At 42.9% G+C, this 20,185-nt stretch overlaps 1 protein-coding gene across 1 annotated transcript in view; it reads left to right on the top strand.

Annotated features, from left to right (window-relative positions):
- LOC142657927 (E-selectin-like) overlaps positions 1–20,185 on the top strand; it is a 141,041-nt gene that overhangs the window by 88,903 nt on the left and 31,953 nt on the right. Inside the window, exon 11 of the mRNA XM_075833470.1 lies at positions 15,627–15,752. Coding sequence (XP_075689585.1) covers positions 15,627–15,752 — 126 coding nt within the window. The remainder of the gene's footprint in view (positions 1–15,626; positions 15,753–20,185) is intronic.

Here is a 20,185-nt window from a genome sequence, read left to right as displayed (position 1 = left end):
ATGCGGCCTTCTGAAGCCTCCTCCACTCCTTCTGCTCTGGATGACTCCCTTCCTGAACTGTCCATGTTGGATGTGCTGAAGGCCGTTACGAAAACTCGCATGGTTCTAACTAAAAAAAGACGATGCCCTTCAGACGGACATTGGTCTTCTCAGAGCTGAAGTACACACGCTACACGAAAGAGCTACTGAGTCTGAGAGGCGCATTTCTGACTTGGAAGATGTGGTGACTCCCCTGAGATCGAGAATTGACACTTTAGAATCACAGCAGTCAACACGGTGTGCTAAGGTTGATGACATAGAGAACCGCTTGCGACGATGTAACATCCGCTACATTGGCCTGCCTGAGGGTGTGGAAAAGCACGACCCTTCTGCATTCTTGGAAAACTGACTCAAGTCCATATTTGGGAACATTGCCTTTTCCACTATGTTCTGTGTGGAATTGGCACATCGGATACCGACTAGAGCTCGTCCACCTGGGGCACCGCCACACACGTTCATCGCCAAGTTTCTTAATTTCAAAGATCGAGAAAAATTGCTGGAACTTGCAAGTCAACAGGGGCCTCTAAAACATACCAACCAGGATGTGAGAGTCTTTCCTGATTTTTCGTTGGAGGTACAAAAACAGAGGCAGCGATTCACAGAGGCCAAGAAATGTTTGAGGGCAAAAACATCAGCTATTCTATGATATAACCCCCAAAACTCAGATTGGTGCACAATGGAAATGCAGTATTCATCGAGAAGCCGGAAGAAATGTCATTACCTGTTTGGAACGTCATGGACTCTGATTTCTTTACTCATGTGCTGTCATATCTTCCTATGGTGTGAGGGACTATGACAGTGGGGAATTACTCTACATCATGGAACATTCTTCTGACTTTGTTCTTCTATGAAGATTTTGATTCTTCTCAATGATGTCTTCAGCCGTGATGGGTGTGGGGTGAGATATACTGTGATACTCCTGTCTTCCATGTCCTAGCTCTATGGAGCCTACTGGCTATGTTTAAGAATCCTTGCATTCTAGGGGAAGGGGCTTGGGCCCTTTTGCTAACCATTTAAATATACCTTGAAGTTTTGTTCTGTTTTTTTGCTACATGCTACAATTGCATTGAAAACCTGTTTCAAGTTCGGGAGGATGGATAGGGTGGCTTTGGGTTGGGTTTATTAGTTTCTGCTTTTCATACTTGTCTGCTTATATATACATATGTAGATTTTTTTGACCATGTGGACCGCTGACCTGATCTCTGGTAGTACTGGAGCTGGAAATTCCCAAAGGGGATGTAGTTTCTATATTCCACCCTCATGTATTGTTACTATCCAGGCCTGTTTTGACCTAAAATAGATCCATGGAGACGTTGCATCATCTTAAAATTATCTCCTGGAATGTGTGGGGACTTAATGATAAATTACATTTTCTATCCACATACAATCTGCAGACTATACTTTTACAAGAGACCCATTTACTTGGTCCCAAATTGCGGGCTTTAGCGCGACCATGGGTCAGACATGGTTATCATGCTCCTTATTCTAATTATTCCTGCGGGGTCTCTTTGCTGGTCCACAAATCTTTGCAATGTAATGTTACACTTGTTAAAACTGATCCTAAAGGGAGGTTCATTGTGTTGTCATGTAAGATTCATTTTACATCCTTCATTATAGTTAATGTCTATAAACCCCCTCCAGCGACCCTCCAATTACTCTGATATAATGCTGCTGCTTTCGGAGTTTGGTCCTGCATCCCTCATGCTTCTCTGGGATTTTAATCTTTTACTGTACTAGATAAATCGGGGGGGGGGGGGGGGGGCGCAACATATCTGGGCCGCAACTGGGCTAACATATCATTTAAAGTAAAATTGGCAGTCTCACTATCCTCATTCTACAGCTTACTCATGCCATTCAACTGCTTATAGGTCCTTTTCCAGGATTGATTTAACATTTGGAAATGCTCCTTTGATATTTGTGATAGACACGCAGTACCTTTCTCTAAGAATTTCAGACCCCACCCCCCTCATGATCACCTTGGATTACCTGAAGTTGCAATGCGTAAGATCTGGAGATTGTGTCCCCTATGGCTCTCCTGTGCTGAGCTTGCAACCTCTTTGGAACTAGAAATTACAGATTTTTGGAATATTATCTCAGGTTCAACTGATAGCAATCTAGTGTGGGACACTTTTAAGACATATACCAGAGGGGTGATTATATGGGCAATATCCTCACATAGAAGGAGCCTGGCTGAACAACATATGGTTTTAGAGGTTGAACTGGTTGTGGCGGAGTAGGAATATCTCAGGACTAGGGACTCCTCAGCCTTTACTGCCTTCTCAGGAAAGTAACGTGAATATACCCTTTCATTGACTGAGCACACCAGAAAGAAAATGTTGTACTCCCAACAGAGGGTTTTGGAACAAGGGGATAAGAATGGTCATTTGTGGCTTACTTGACTAGAGAGGACAACACCCACAAACCCCATTTTGGAAGTCACCTCTAGTACTGGGATGCCTGTTAGTGACCCTCTGACCATTAATAACACTTTTGCTAAATTTTACTCTGATTTATACTGCTCTAAGGTCTCAGATAATCTATCTGAGCTGGAGACATACTTAGACACTATTGTATTCCCCACTCTGGATAGAGAGGATGTTGATTTGCTGGAAGCTGACCTGACTATAGAACAAATTACTGAGGCTATTAGATCCTTTCCAAACAGGAAAAGCCCAGGTTGAGATGGCTACAGAATCGTAGCCTTATTGGACCTTGAGAAGGCATTCGACTCGGTAGAGTGGTCTTCTCTGTGGTCTGTGCTAGGCAAATTTGGATGTGAACCCAGGTTTATCTGATGGGTGCAGTTTTTATACCCCCAACCTATAGCCAGTGTTAAAACCAATTGTCACATCTCCCCTTCATTCACACTTGCCGGATGGACTAGACAAGGTTGCCCACTATCCCCTTCCCTCTTTGCATTGGCCATTGAGCCATTAGCACTGGCTATAAGAGCCTCTCCTGATATAAAGGGCTTTGAGATGGGTGAAAGGGAGGAACATGTCTCTCTATACGCAGATGATACGCTATTATTCCGGAATGATACAAGTTCATTTTTGCATGAGATGTTATAGATTCTACTTCTCCTCCTATTTTGAATCAACTCCTGGTTGTGCCTTCGAAATCATCAATCATCATTACAAATTGCTCCAAATTAGCGAATCATAATTATAATTGGTGTGTTTAAATAGGCCTTCAAGGGGGTACATTTAAATGTCTAGGGCAGCGTCGGCTGTGAATATGGTGCTGCCTATAGAAACCATCTCTCACACAACTTTGCTTAGAGTCGAGGTACTCTGCTGACTCCAGGACTTAGGTGCCTTAGGTGCCTCTAGCTGGTCCAGTGGATGATTCCCTGGATAATGGTTAACTAGGGTGGAATCTAACCCAAAGAATGTAGTAGTATTTATGCGCAATGACAAATGTAACAAGGCTTTTGAATGTACTGCGAAGGGTTTAGTAAATAGATGAGAATAGAAGTGCGGTCAGACAGTCCAGAACTCAGCAATGGGGGCATTGGGGCCAGGCAGATACTGTAATGACAGGGATTGGGAAACAGACAAGTGAGCCCTAATCTACCCGCCACTCAGTCCCTGCCTACTTGCAACGACCCGCTATAGGTGACGGGGTACAACTGGGCGACGGTCCCTACACTCAATAAGTGCATGACAGACAACCAGACAAGGGAACACAGAACAAAAGGGAAACTGGGCGGTTGCCCACGGCAACACCGTGAGCAACAAGAGTAGTGAACGAGCCGAGTCAAACCAGGAGAGTACGAGGTGCCAAACGCAGAGCAGGAGAGTAGTGAACAAGCCAAGTCAAACCAGGAGAGCACGAGGTACCAAACGCAGAGCAGGAGAGTAGTCAGCAAGCCAGGGTCAATACGAAGGAGGGACAAGTAGTTCAAGAAGCTGCAGCAGGGCAGGAAACAAACAGAGAAGAATCACAAGCAAGGAGGAACAGGAAAGGCAGGTATACATAGACAGAGGGCGGGAGCTAGCTCCGTCTGGCCAGGCTGTGATAGGCTCTCCCACTCCTAAGCCTGCCATCCTGAGTGGTGGAAGATGGAGTCAGTCTCACAGACATAGAAGCAGGTGCAGACTGATTACCTATGGGCGTTGATACAGAAGCTGTGCCTGGCAGATCCTTTACAGATACATATGCAGTACCAGGGGTGAAGTGTAAACTTACAGTAGTCGGTAAAGCCAAGAGTTCAGGTAATTGTGGTCAAGCAGAGCTGGGTGTGTGGTACTGTAGAGGATAGTTCAGGAAAGAAGTCAGACAAGCCAAAGATTCCATAACGGTGATCAAGCAATGGCGGGTATGTGATACAGTAGGGTGTGAAGCAGAAGTGAAATCAAACAAGCCTTGTCAAATCAGGAGTCCATATTCAATACAGCAATAGCAGGGACACTCAAGCCAAACAAGGCATAATATAAGTTCAATTTTCCCTGAAGCCAGTGTGTTACTGTTTTAAATAAAGCACCTAGTTCCGGGTTTTGGCCTCCTTGCCAGATTTACCATGAGACTCATTGCGGTGATGGCTGGAGTGACTGTTGCTTGAGCATGAGGGGCGAATATGTTAAACAAACAGAGTGGTTCTACTGATTGTGATATAAGAAGGGGCCTAAGAGGCAAAACTTGGCGTATTTCTTTCATATATCTGACGTTAACTATACATGCTGCCATTTCAGCAGAATTAACGTTAGTTCTACCTTACCGACATATCATACATGACCCTATGATGAATCCAACTCTCAATAATGAAGGGCATTGATTGCTCTAGAGCTGTGTACAACATTTAAGAAGCGTACAAAGCACCGCCTAGTGAAGTATTAACGGTTTTATTTGGAGCACATAAGCCAATAGCAGCAGCTGTAGAGCTGTGTACCTGATCCTTTGAAATTTTCCATTTGTTTTTAGTCCTCTGGCAGTAAAAGTAGTTTATTTTCTTGTTTGACACTCTTTATTCTGGATAGATAGAGAGATCGTAACTGCCCTGGAAACATCTTCCTCATTAGACAAATTTTCTTTAAAGAGATTGTCCTACGATTCAATATTACATTTTTCTATTATATCAGACAAAACAGAACAACTATCAATTGGAATCATTTGAAAAAAATAATAATATTCTGTGTCTAGATGTTACTGTTACATACTTGTTATGGCGTCCCCTGCTGTTCTTTTGAGTTTGTCTCAGAATGTCCACCTAATGTGTGTAGTGCCAGTGGTCACACATGCCCAGCTCAGCCCCACAACCCAAATTCTTGGCGGAGAGTGATTCCTGTCATTGTGCAAACCAGCAAATAAGAATCAGCACCATAGAAGTCCCTTATACTCATCAACTGGACACATTAGGTGGGCATCTTAAAAGAGAATCAAAAGAACACCAGGGGGTACCATCACAAGTATGTAACAGTAATATATACACAAAGGAACATTTTAAAAAAAAAAATAATAATGATTCCAAATTATTCCAATTGAAAAAAAATTATGTTTCACCTGATCTAACAAATGTAATATTTAATAATATTTAATTTAACCCCTTTACGGTCAGAAAGAAACACACTATTGGTGAATCTAACAATAAGTTTCTTGCCAATAAAGCTAAAGCCTGGGCTCTAATTGTGTTCCAGTCTAAACATTTTTTAACTTTAACTTGCAGAAACTAAAGAATCTAAGGAATTGTTATATTTTGAGAAACTAGATCCACTGAGTCACACCATTCAGATGGCTTTCCAGAACAAATAAGAGATTCGATTGAGCCCCTTTTACACATGCCAATGATCAGGTGTTAGGAAACGTCGGTCTCCTTAAAGAGGCTCTGTCACCAGATTTTGCAACCCCTATCTGCTATTGCAGCAGATAGGCGCTGCAATGTAGATTACAGTAACGTTTTTATTTTTAAAAAACGAGCATTTTTGGCCAAGTTATGACCATTTTCGTATTTATGAAAATGAGGCTTGCAAAAGTACAACTGGGCGTGTTGAAAAGTAAAAGTACAACTGGGCGTGTATTATGTGCGTACATCGGGGCGTGTTTACTACTTTTACTAGCTGGGCGTTGTGTATAGAAGTATCATCCACTTCTCTTCACAACGCCCAGCTTCTGGCAGTGCAGACACAGCCGTGTTCTCCAGAGATCACGCTGTGTCGTCACTCACAGGTCCTGCATCGTGTCAGACGAGCGAGGACACATCGGCACCAGAGGCTACAGATGATTCTGCAGCAGCATCGGCATTTGCAGGTAAGTCGATGTAGCTACTTACCTGCAAATGCTGATGCTGCTGCAGAATCAACTGTAGCCTCTGGTGCCGACACGATGCAGGACCTGTGAGTGACGTCACAGATCTACACTGCCAGAAGCTGGGCGTTCTGAAGAGAAGTGGATGATACTTCTCATCAGAACGCCCAGCTAGTAAAAGTAGTAAACACGCCCCGATGTACGCACATAATACACGCCCAGTTGTACTTTTACTTTTCAACACGCCCAGTTGTACTTTTGCAAGCCTCATTTGCATAAATACGAAAATGGTCATAACAAGGCCAAAAATGCTCGTTTTTTAAAAATAAAAACGTTACTGTAATCTACATTGCAGCGCCGATCTGCTGCAATAGCAGATAGGGGTTGCAAAATCTGGTGACAGAGCCTCTTTAAGGCTGAGTTCACACGTTGCGGATTTGACGCAGGTTTTGTTGCGGTTTTGACTCAGATCTCACCCTTTTGCATTAGAAGTGTAAAATCTGCGCTGAAAATCGGTGTCAAATCCGCGATGTGTGAACTCAGCCTAAGGCCTCGTTTACACGAGCGTGATATACGTGCGTGCGACGCATATGCTTTTCACGCGTGTCGTACGCACCTATATTACTCTATGGGGGCATGCAGACAGTCCGTGAGTTTTGCTCAGCGTGAGTCCGCTGAAAAAAACTCACGACATGTCCTATCTTTGTGCGCTGTTCGCGCATCACGCACCCATTGAAGTCAATGGGTGTGTAAAACCACGCATGCCGTACGGAAGCACTTCCGTGCGAACAGCGTGATTCGCGCAACAGCTGTCAAACTCTGAATGTAAACAGAAAAGCACCGCGTGCTTTTCTGTTTACAAACGTCCAGACGGAGTGTCATAATGATGGCGGCTGCGAGAATATCTCGCAGCCGTGCATCATACGCTGATGACACATGGAGCTGTTAAGTGCCTTTTGCGCACACAAAACGCCACATTTTTTGTATGCGTAAAACGCTCACGCTGTTGTAAATCAGGCCTAAGACTGTTATGACAACTAGCCTAGCTTCTGGGTGTATCTGGTTTGAGTTGCAAAGCCAATTTCATTTCTCTGTCTTCTTCCTATCAGATTCTAGGGTGGAGTATTTATGTCTCGTCAGTTCTTTCATTGTGGCGTGTGAATTTCTTTGTGTATGCAAGTTTCTGATCAAGCTCCTGGCTACACCCTGTGTCATCTGACTATTTGGGTTCTTGGAACTGGACCTCGGCTTTGTCTTTAGATTAACCCTTTTGCTCACTGATTAAGACATTCTGGTCTCGGCTGGTTTTGACCTTTGCAACTCCTGGTATTCTTCTACTTTCTGATTTGGACTTAGTCTCTCCTTGTTGTGTACTCTGTTTGCTGCTTACCCTCTTTCTGTCTTGTTTCCGTTCTGGTATTGCCTGAATTGCACCTCTTGTCCAACTCTGTATTTTCTTAATGCAACCTGGGTTCTATGCAGCCAAATCCAACCTGCCTTGCGGTGGGTTCTGGTGAAGACCATAGAGTAGACTTAGACTCTGCTGATCACAGTAGTGACAGACTTGAGGTAGCGGATTACCTGCATGCTTTATCTGGACAGTCTCCAGCTGCCTTTGGGGAATTGCTTACAGAGCAATTCCATAACTTGCACTCTGGGGAATTGCTGAACTAGTGATTCCGTTACATCAAGCAAACCGGCGCTCTTATGAATGCTCGTTCCCGATCGTTGCCCTGTGTAAACAGGACAACGATCAGCCAAAAAATTAGCAAACTTTAGTTTTGTCAGCTGATGGGATTTTTTATGTGACCCGTAAAATTGTCGCTTGTCAGCAGCACATGTCCCGTGTAAACTGGGGATGTGCTGCTGACAATATGCAAATGTATGAAGATGAATGATTGTATTACCAATTGTTTGTCCCCGTACATTCCGATCATTGCCCTATTAAAATGAAGCAAATGAGCGACGTGCTGTATTTTTGATTAGTGCTCATTTACCGGGCATATTACATAGGAGATTAACCTTATAAACTTCCAGGCTTTCCAATTGTGTCTCTAGTGGTCTTGATCCACCTTGAATAATGAGAATAGAGACAGGGCTAGTGATTAATGGAGCAGGAGAAAAAACCTTGACAACAGAGAAACACAACAATACTTCTCGCCTTGTCTTTTTGGATCATGTTCAAGTCTCTTAGTATCATTGCAACTGGAGCAAACAAATAATACAGATATCAGTTCAAGGACATATCTCTAGATGAAAGAGTTTATGTATCCTGCGGAGGAAACATAGACAATGCACTTTGTTGTTCTTGGTCACTATTAGATCTGTCTAAACACCCCCATTACCTCACGATTATGTTGAAAAAATGTTTGATTCCCATTCCCCTGACTTTCTGCTCAAGTTTTTGGCAAAGCTATTTTGCTGTCCCCTCATGTGGAGTCAGGACATAATGAGCATTGCCCTAACTTGGAGATGCTTTATCTGAACCCTCATATGAATGCAAACTCTTTAATATTTTCTTAATTACGGAAAAAATTAAACATTCAAATAGGCATCTTTTGTATCCAGTTTAGCCATAAAGTTGCCTTTCTCTATAAGATATAAAGGTGACCCTATATATTCTCCAATTTGAGAGAATTCTTCAGAAGATAAGGCCTTATTGACATGAAGGTGTGTCAAATCGGCTGTGCAGGATCCGTTTTAACAGATCCCTCATAGACTTGAGTCTATCGAGGGATCCATGAATACGGGAAAAATTAGAACATGTCCTATTTATTCACAGGTGTGAATAGCCCCACAGCAGTACATTGATTTTTATGCAGCCGTCACATGGCCGTTTTCACTGTTCATGTGAATAAGGCCAAATGAGAAATCTAAAGCCATTCTTGACTTGCCATAAAAAAACAGTAAATAGATGAAAGAAATATTAGCCAAGTATGCTTTGTAGACATCTGTATCCTGTTTCCTGATGTTGTATTCTATTGTCTAAGAAAAAGATATTCAGACATTATTACTCTAAATTAAGTAGGGTGGCATTTCCTACAATACAAATGTATGCCTATAATTTAAACTTTCTGTTTACTTAAGAAGTAGAATTAATCTGTTTTCGTGAGAAGTAGAATTAATCTGTTTTTGTAAAAACTAGAAATATATTTCCCTTAAAGGGGTTATCCGGGGACCAATAATTTAAAACATTTCTTTGCATTCATATTTTTATGTAAAAAGAAGTCACTTACTAATGTACTTTAATTAAAAATTTGGTACTAAACGGTGAATTGTCCCCGGAAGTCCTGTAGCTTTTCTAATATTGATAACGCGCCGACATGGCCCCACCTGACTGAGGGCTTGCTTCCTGTGCTGTTCGTGTCAGTGTGTTATCAATGGCATGACGGTAAGGGGCAGCCACATTGCCTATTGCGGGAGTCCCCAAGCAGAGCATCAGCTAGCGCTTTGCTCAGGACTCCAGCACTGCTCCTAAAATTTGATCAGTGACTTCAGCGGTTTCCTATAGCTGGAGTTCCCGAGCAGAGCATCAGCTGATGCTCTGCCTGGGGACTCTAGTATAGCTGCCAACATCACTTTCACTGTCCATATATGGACAGTGACGTCGGCAGCAGTACGGGAGCCTCCAGGCAGAGCATCAGCTGATGCTCTGTCCAGGGACTCCAGCATTGCTGCCAACCAACGTCACTGTCACTGTCCATATATGGACAGTGACTTCAGCAGCAGTACGGGAGTCCCCAGGCCGAGTGTCAGCTGATGCTCTGCCCGGGGACTACAGCATTGCTGCCAACGTCACTGTCACTTTCCATATATAGACAGTGACATCAGCAGTATTACCGGAGTCCCCAGGCAGAGCATCAGCTGATGCTCTGCCCAGGGACTCCAGCATTGCTGCCAACGTCACTGTCACTTTCCATATATAGACAGTGATGTCGGCAGCAGTACGGGAGTCCCCAGGCAGAGCATCCGCTACTACTGCTGCCGATGTCACTGTCCATATATGGACAGTGAGTTCAGGAGTTTCCTATTGCTGGAGTCCCCGAGCGGAACATCAGCTGATGCTCTGCTCGGGTACTCCAGTACTGCTGCCGACGTCACTGCCCATATATGGACAGTGACAGTGACGTTGGCAGCAGTGCTGGAGTCCCTGGGCAGAGCATCAGCTGATGCTCTGCTCGGGAACTCCAGCTATAGGAAACCCCTGAAGTCACTGACCAAATGTCGGTAGCAGTGCTGGAGTCCCGAGCAAAGTACCAGGTTATTACTATACCTAAATGGAGAACACCAAGAAAATCACCAAAATAAAAATTGTAAATATACATCCCTTATTAGTATGTGATGTCTAAGGGGGGACGGGCGTACAAGCCTATTATACACATGGTGGTAACGGTGGATAACCCGCTGAATGAAACAAATACCTAAAAATCGGAGTCTGACACACCAAAGATCAATTAAAAATGTATACATTTATTGAATCAAATATAAATAAACATAACAAACAAATTAAAAGCATAGAGATGATTGCTACAGTGCGGATAGACAACCAGACAATGAGGTACAAAAAAGTACAAAAGATGGCACTGTATAGACAATAAGAGACAAGACTGTGTAATGTGTAACACAATGCACTGAATGTGCATAAGTAAAGGCCACATAGACCAAAAAAGCCTGCTCCCCTGATGTCACTTGGAACTATACATAGAAAAATCATCACAGCAGCCAAATGTATATGAACATGGTATGGTACAAAAATAGATATAAACAGTACATACACAATATTTTATCTCTGCACAATGTGCTAGAGCCACTTACCCATGTCAGGAACCACACTGTCTGGCGTTAACCCCGACGCGCGTTTTACCCCCAGACGAAGGCTTTCAGGCGAAACGCGCGTCGGGGTTGACGCCAGACAGTGTGGTTCCTGACATGGGTAAGGGGCTCTAGCACATTGTGCAGAGGTAAAATATCGGTGTACGTACTGTTATATCTATTTTTGTACCATACCATGTTCATATACATTTGCCTGCTGTGATGATTTTTCACAAAATCCCCCCTCCTTTATCCTGGCTAGTGCCAGGAGAAAGGAGGGGATTGAACGTTCAAACCTCCTACACTGTGTGTCACCATTTTTTGAGCGAACACACAGTGTAGTAGGTTTACATACAGTAGTAATCACACACTAAAACACGTACATACACAGAAATAACTTACCTGCTCCTGCCGCCGCCGCTCCCTACGGTCCGTCCGCTCTGTCTGCTCCCTCCGCTCCAAGTGCTTGCTTCAGAACACAAGTTCGGAAGCCTCGACCGCAAGTAGTAATCTTACTGTCCGGCCGCGGCTTCCGGTCCACAAGCAAATGGCGCCGGATGTCGCTCGGCCGAAGACCTTCAATTTGGACTGTGTGGGAGCGGCGCATGCGCCGTTCCCACATTGACGGCGTACAGCATAGTGGATGGAACGGGTCCCGTTCGCATTCACTATGGGGCTGTATGTGCCATATTCCATGTCTGTATGTGTCGTTAATCGACACATAGAGAGATGGAAAACAAAATGTCAGCCCCCATAGACAAGAAAAAGTTACAAAATAAAAAAAAGTAAAACACAAACACACAAATAATTTTTTTTTTTTTAATAAAACACTAAAAGCAAATTGATATAAAAGATTTTTTTTTCGCGACACTCGTCCTTTAAATTAATCAGAAATGCACTCTATACATTGTTAATGTGCTAAATGACTATTCTAGCTGCAAACGTCTGGTTTTTAATGCAATATCTACATAGGTGTATAGAGGCCCATTTCCAGCAACCATCACTCCAGTGTTCTAATGGTACATTGTGTTTGCTAACTGTGTTAGAAGGCTAATGGATGATTAGAAAACACTTGAAAACCCTTGTGCAATTATGTTAGGACCGCTGTAAACAGTTTTGCTGTTTAGAGGAGCTATAAAACTGACCTTCCTTTGAGCTAGTTGAGAATCTGGAGCATTACATTTGTGGGTTCGATTAAACTCTCAAAATGGCTAGAAAAAGAGAGCTTTCATGTGAAACTCGACAGTCTATTCTTGTTCTTAGAAATGAAGGCTATTCCATGCGAGAAATTGCCAAGAAACTGAAGATTTCCTACCACTGTGTGTACTACTCCCTTCAGGGGACAGCACAAACAGGCTCTAACCAGAGTAGAAAGAGAAGTGGGAGGCCCCGCTGCACAACTGAGCAACAAGACAAGTACATTAGAGTCTCTAGTTTGAGAAGTAGACGCCTCACAGTTCCTCAACTGGCAGCTTTATTAAATAGTACCGCAAAACGCCAGTGTCAACGTCTACAGTGAAGAGGCGACTCCGGGATGCTGGCCTTCAGGGCAGAGTGGCAAAGAAAAAGCCATATCTGAGACTGGCTAATAAAAGGAAAAGATTAATATGGGCAAAAGCACACAGACATTGGACAGAGGAAGATTGGAAAAAAGTGTTATAGACAGACGAATCGAAGTTTGAGGTGTTTGGATCACACAGAAGAACATTTGTGAGACGCGGAACAACTGAAAAGATGCTGGAAGAGTGCCTGACGCCATCTGTCAAGCATGGTGGAGGTAATGTGATGGTCTGTGGTTGCTTTGGTGCTGGTAAAGTGGGAGATTTGTACAAGGTAAAAGGGATTTTGAATAAGGAAGGCTATCACTCCATTTTGCAACGCCATGCCATACCCTGTCGACAGCGCATGATTGGAGCCAATTTCATCCTACAATAGGACAATGACCCAAAGCACACCTCCAAATTATGCAAGAACTAGGGGCTTCTGGAAGCATGGGGTGAAATTTCTCCCGATTACCTCAGCAAATTAACAGCTAGAATGCCAAAGGTCTGCAATGCTGTAATTGCTGCAAATGGAGCATTCTTTGACGAAACCAAAGTCTGAAGGAGAAAATTATTATTTCAAATAAAAATCATTATTTCTAACCTTGTCAATGTCTTGACTATATTTTCTAGTCATTTTGCAACTCATTTGATAAACATAAGTGTGAGTTTTCATGGAAAACACAAAATTGTCTGGGTGACCCCAAACTTTTGAACGGTAGTGTACGTAATGGTATGTCAAGAGCCTCAGGTACCTTGATGTAATATTAGGTTGATGTGATTGTGTGTGCAGTGCCAACATGATCACCAGCGTCAGGACGCTGTAATATACAGTGACACACTTGCCGTAACTTCCGGATTAGGTGAAAACTCAGATCCAAGCTGTTAACCACGGTATGCCATAACCGGTACCTGCGCATATTTCTATGCACAATATACCAGCATACATAAGAATGCTCATGTATTGTAATAGAAAAAATTAAAGGGGTAATATGAAACATTTATGGCAAATCCCATAGTGAGACCTGCACCTATTTCCAGAACAAATGTCACCCGACCCCCCCCCCCCTCGTCCCACCAGCTGAGGCGAGCACCGGCTGTGCATTTGCGAATTCATATGCATATGCAAGGCCACCTCTCTGTTCATTCTCTTCCAGGTTGCGGTGGTGAGACAGGGGTCTGGTGACTCAAGGTTCCAAAGATAGGTGCTGGTCCCAGGGTTGGTACCCTCATCTATCAGACATTTATTGTTAATTCTCCCCTGGAAAAATCCATGGGGAAATGTGCGTTGGGGCACTACCCTCAATAGGGGTATTCATGATCACTGGTCTGGGCCATTTGCCTCTTGAACATTAGTTTATCCCTCTTTTATTCATTCAGGAATGTCAGGTAATTTACCCTGTATCCTATACCATATGCATATTATTGCTTCATCTATCTTGAGTTGCTGATTTCAGGTATTTACGTCATTACTGTGTCTGGTGGTTTGGGAAAAAAATTATTTCCCTTCTTATGCGACCAGATTTTCTGCCCTGTATACTCACCATTGTCTTTTATGTGATTTGTACTGTCTTTTTTATATTATTTGTATTTGGCTTATAAGGTATACCAATAAAATTCATGTTACATTTATTCCTATGGTTTAAGCATGTAGTTTCTCTATTGGTGCTATATTTAAATTGATGCATGGTTCTTTTGACCCGTGATATACAAAACATATCCTTTGATTGGATCAGTGTTTTGCTTCGATGCTATAGACAGGACTAGTTACAAATGGACAGTAACACACATTGTGGTGCTATATTTCACACTCAGTGGTGCTGTACTGTACACATAAAAAGTACTGCTATACCAGACCCCACGATAATTTGAGACCCCAAAATGAATCCAGACTTTATACCAGACCCTGAATTTAGAAAATTCCAGACCCCAGAAGAAATAAAAAATGTTCCCACCTTGCTCCTGGCACCACTGCACTAGGTCGGGACCCAGTGCAGTGGTGCCTGGAGCTGAAGAGGAGCGGGGAGAGATAAGTATACCAGCTGTTATCTATTTGATTAAACCAAAAGATAACAGACAATTTATTTATTTATTCTTAAATGTCGAGCGAGGCCATCATCAGAAATCTCTGGTACCCTTATGGGCAAATGGTCAGTGCCCCTGTTATAGTCATCAGTCTTCATATTGTATCCTATGGCATATATCTGTTGGGAACCTGAGGAACGGTGTTATACTTCTCAAGCACAGAGATTTATTGATTTTGAAATTAAGGAGAATAACAAGATCTTTATGCAGCTTTTATGCAACTTCTTAATCCTATGTCATATGTTTAGTGCAGAGAGGGTAACAGAAAACTTCTGGGGGCCTATATATTTGTGTACCATGTTGGGAACCAGGTTTGCACACCATTTCATTTTATATGTGAACTTTGTAGCTCCCATGCAGCGACTGGTGGAAAACAGGTCGGTGGCACTCCACAGGTGAGTTTAGGCCTCTGTTTTGCCTGGGCACCTAAAAACAGTACCACCTGGCAGCCCTGACTCCACATTCTGCACATAGGGCAAGTGCCTTGGTAGCCCCCCTCGCTACGCCTGCATGAATCTGCATGTAGAAACTGCAATCGTTGTCATTACAGGCTGAATGCTGAAGTATTCACCATTGAAGGCACAACACCGCAACCAGCAGTTCAATGCGGATATTTTGAAAATCCTTCAGCCTTTTGCAACTCCTGATCGTGTGAACATACTTAAATAGTTTGCAACAGTTGCATCTAATGTATGTTAACAAAATCACTTTTATGATAAGTCAAAAAACTATTTTGTAACAGCAATAAGATTAATATGGATTTGTATAGTAGTGAAACCGAATTTTTAATGCCAATATAATTACCAGTTAATATTGTTCAGAACATTTCTTAATAAAATTCGTTCATGGATAATACATTAGTCAGAACTCTTAAGTTTCTGTAATCACATGTGTTTATTTCTCTAGCACAAGAAGGATTAATGAATCATCAGGAGGACCACACTAAAGCAGTATTTACAATTGGCCTGGCCACTGCTTTTAGTGCATTATGCCTAGCAATGGTTTTCTGGATAGTTATCCGACGGAAGAAAGGTAAATATTGTATATTTTTATTATGTTAAAGGTTGGAGATTCCTACTTGGAAATGTTTGGTTATTTATACATATAAATAACAAATTACACTTCTACAAAAAATGCATTCTTTTTTATAATTGTTTTGCCCATCTGTTTTTTTTTTTAGTTTAGATTCCCCAAGAATGTAGTCATTTCTGTCCTTTTTCTTTACAGTAAAGTCATTTAAAAATAAGTTTATAAAAAATGTATTCTTGCATCTGTTTCCGATCCACTGATACTGAAACAGATGTCCAAAATACGGATAGACGTCAGAAAACCTCTTAAGGCTATGATCACACTGAGTTTTTTTGCAGGCAGAATTTCTGCCTCAAAATTCAGTTTGGAAGTTTGAGGCAGATTTTCCTCTCCCTGCACGCCGATTTTCGCTGTGTTTTTCGTGGCGTTTTCTTGCCCGTCACGGGCATAAAATGCTGCGAAATACGCTTTCTCTGCCTCCCATTAATGTCAATGGGAGGTCAGAGGCGTAAACGCCCGAAGATAGGGCATGTCCCTTCTTTCTCCCGCGATACGGTTTTACCGCTCGCGGGAAAAAGACGCCTCCGCCTCCCATTGAAATCAATTGGAGGCATTTTAAAGCCGTTTTTGACGAGTTTTGCGGCGCGGTTTCCGCATCAAAAAACTTGTCAAAAAAACTCAGTGTGAACATAGCTTTACTGTACTGGGCAGCAGTAAATAAAAATATTTAAAATATACTCACAGTCATATAAAGACAGTTTCCAGGGCAAAAGGACTGGAGGAGCTTATTACTGTTTCAGAGCATGTAGTCACTTAATTGTAAATTCATAAAACTAGTGCGAGTTTAAAAACTCCACAAATATGAATTACAGTTTATTCACATCAATCTCCCCACTCCCCGTAGTAAAGACGATAAGCCAGTTCACATAAAGTATTTGTTTCCTGTTACTGTCCACTTCTGGAGACAATGTGCATTTTTTTTTTTTTAAAGGATGCCGAAGTGGAAAGTAAAAGAGACAAGTACTGTATGTGGACTGGCTTATTGTCTGTGCCATGGGAAGTGATGAGTTTGATGTGTTTAGACTTATTCATATCTATTGAGTTTTTTAAATTCCGCTATAGTTCTGAGTCAATTTATTTAATATATTGCAATAGATGATATGAGTGGCTCCGCTGATATACAGGCACTGGAGATAGCAATGTGCAATGGTTTTATATAAACCCCCAAAAGAATCGTATGATAAAATATCAATCAAATACCCGCTCTCCAGGCTTCCCTACAATGCTTTGTTAAATATATGGTGCATGTAAGGTGTAAATGATCTACATTCCCTGTAAAAAATTACAGTAATCCGGCACCTGCGTGCTCCCAGCAAACTGGCACCAGCCTGCTTCCAGTAATCCGGCTCCTGTCTACTTCCACCAAGGTACCACCTGCCTTTCTCTGACTAGCTTCTGTTTGGCCAGCCGCTACTCCGCCAGGACCACCTCAAGAGGTAGTGACCTGGCAGTCTCCCTGAAGTAAAGACCAGATCCCTGTTGAGGGGTTAAATGGTGAAGATCGGAAAGGCTGCTTAGACAACGCCCTTAGAGGTGGCCCTCCAAGAGAGAAAGTTCTGTAGACTGGGGCCTAACTTTCAAAGACCCCTGTTTCCTCCTTCCACTGCTGCCTCTGAAGAGCCTATGCAGGTTAACCAGGTCAGAATATCGAACCAGGAGCGGCAGCCCAGACGCGATGCTAACTTGTGTATGTACTGTGGTAGAAAGGGTAATTTTGTGCGTCAGTGTACTCAGAAGCCGGGAAGCTCCAGTACCTAGGGTTGATAGGAGAGACTATCCTAGGTGAACCAATGCCTTCTGTAAAATCCTCTCCTAAACTCTCTATCACAGTTTTGCTGGTGGAGCATCACATTCTGTCTCAGCCCATCTGGATTCCGCAGTGGCCGGGAACTTCATACACCAGGCCTTAGTAGACCATCTCCACTTTTCTTCGACTCCTCTAGAGAAACCTCTAGCGGTGACTTCCGTGAATAGTCATCCATTGCCAGATCCAATCTTATCCATCACTGCACCATTGAAGGTACAAGTGGGTGTTCTATGCTCAGAACAAATAGCTTTCTGTGTTCTACTAGAGGCTATTAATTAAATTTTACTTGGACTACACTGGCTTCACAAGCATGCTCCCATTCTTGACTGGAATTCTGGAGAATTCTTCAGTGGGGACCCCGTTGTCAACACAACTGTCTGCCTCTGGTTCATCCTACCCGAACTCCAGTGTCTCAATTGATCCCTGGTCTACCTCCGCAATATGCTTGCTATACTGACGTGTTCAGCAAGAAGAAGGCTGAAACCTTGTCTCCGCATTGTCCATACGACTGTCCTATTGAGTTATCCTGTGACTTCATCTCCTCGTGGACGGGTATACTGTATCCTCTCTCTCTGCCTGAGATCCAAGCCATGTCGGCATATATCAAGGAGAACCTCGAGAGGGGGTTTATAAGGAAGTCAACTTCTCCAGCTGGAGCCGGATTTTTCTTTGTAGAGACAAAAAGATGGATCCCTCCATAGACTCCATAGCCCTGCATAGAGTATCGTGGTCTGAATAAGATCACTGTCAAAAATAAGTACCCCTTGCCGCTGATCTCTGAGCTCTTTGACCATATTCATGAAGCCAAGATTTTCACTAAGCTGGATGTCCATGTGGCTTATAACTTGATACGTATTCATAAAGGTGACGAGTGGATAACCGCATTCAACACCAGAGACGGTGACTATGAGTATCTCATGATGTCCTTCGGATTATGTAATGCTCCAGCTGTGTTCCAGGAATTTGTGAACGACATATTCCGGGATCTGTTGTATGTCTGCATGGTGGTTTATCTGGACGATATCTTGATCTACTCATCTCATCTGATGACACACCGGAAGCAAGTTCGCCAAGTCCTGTGGCAGTTAAGGGGGAACAATCTCTACGCCAAATCTGAAAAATGCATCTTTGAAAATAAATCCTTACGCTTCCTAGGCTATATTGTTCTTAAACATGGACTCCAGATGGATCCGGAAAAAGTAAAGTCCGTTCTAGATTGGCCACGTCCTCAAGATCTTCATTCTATACAGAGGTTTCTGGGTTTTGTGAACTTCTACAAACAATTTATTCCTAATTTTTCTTCACTTACCACTCTCATTTCTGCACTCACCAAAAAGGGAGCAAATGCAAAGAATTTGACCCCTGAAGCTGAATCTGCAGTCACAGAGCTTAAAAGGTCCTTTACTTTTGCTTTCGTTCTACACCATCCAGAAGTCTCCCGTCAGTTCTCGTTGGAGGTTGACGCCTCTTCCATTCTTGCTTTAGCACTCCTCCCAAAAAACTCAAAGGAAATGCTGTCTCCTGTGGCTTTTTCTCTAAACTCTTCTCGACAGCAAAAAGGAACTATTCCATTGGAGATTGTGAGCTCCTGGCTATCAAGTTGGTCCTAAAAGTGTGGAGACATCTGTTGGAAGGTTCTGCACATCCAATTGTCGCTTACACTGTCCACAAGAACCTTACCTACTTACAGTCGGCACAATGTTTAAATCCATGTGAAACCAGGTGGTCGCTTTTCTTTGCCAGATTTAATTTTTAACTTCATTTTCGTCCAGTGGACAGAAACGTCAAATCAGACGCTCTATCCCGCTCGTTTGAGACAACTGACCATAAAGAGTATCCATTATTGTCCCCTCATGCATAATAACTGTTACTCTTCTGAAGTTCAAAGACATCCCTCCAGGGAAAACCAATGTCCCTCCTGCAGACAGGAAGAAGATTCTCTCCTAGGGTCACAACTCCAAGTTGGCAGGCCATTCTGGCATTTCTAAAACTCGCTTCATCTCTCGCCACAATTGGTGGCCCACGCTACCCAAGGATGTTCAAGAGCTTGTTTCCACATGTACCAAGTGTGCCCAAAACAAAATTGCTCACTCGAACCTCTGCCGGTTCCTGATAGTCCCTGGCAGCATATTTCCATGAATTTTATTACAGATTTTCCCCCCTCTGCTGGCTGCACCACTGTCTGGATCATTGTAAATAAATTCTCCAAGATGGCACATTTTATTTCTCTGTCGGGTCTTTCCTCAGTTCCTTGCCTGGCAAGTCTTTTCAATCAGCATGTCTCTCGTCTGCACGGATTGCCTCTCCATATTGTCTCTGATCATGGCATCCAGTTCACATCCAAATTCTGGAGAGTTCTGTGTAAACTTCTAGACGTAAAACTGGATTTCTGTTCTGCGTACCATAGACAATCCAATGGCCAAGTTGAACTAATTAATCAAGTGCTCGAAAACGATCTCCGCCATTTCATATCAGCTCAACATGAAAACTGGGTACATCTCCTTCCGTAGGCCGAATTCTCATATAATAATCATACAAGTGAATCCACTGCTACTTCTTCGTTTTTCAT

The sequence above is a fragment of the Rhinoderma darwinii genome, chromosome 7, assembly GCF_050947455.1.
Source record: "Rhinoderma darwinii isolate aRhiDar2 chromosome 7, aRhiDar2.hap1, whole genome shotgun sequence".
Taxonomy (NCBI): Eukaryota; Metazoa; Chordata; class Amphibia; order Anura; family Rhinodermatidae; genus Rhinoderma; species Rhinoderma darwinii.
Note: the sequence above shows the minus strand (reverse complement) of the source record. Positions and strands in the feature narration are given on the sequence as shown.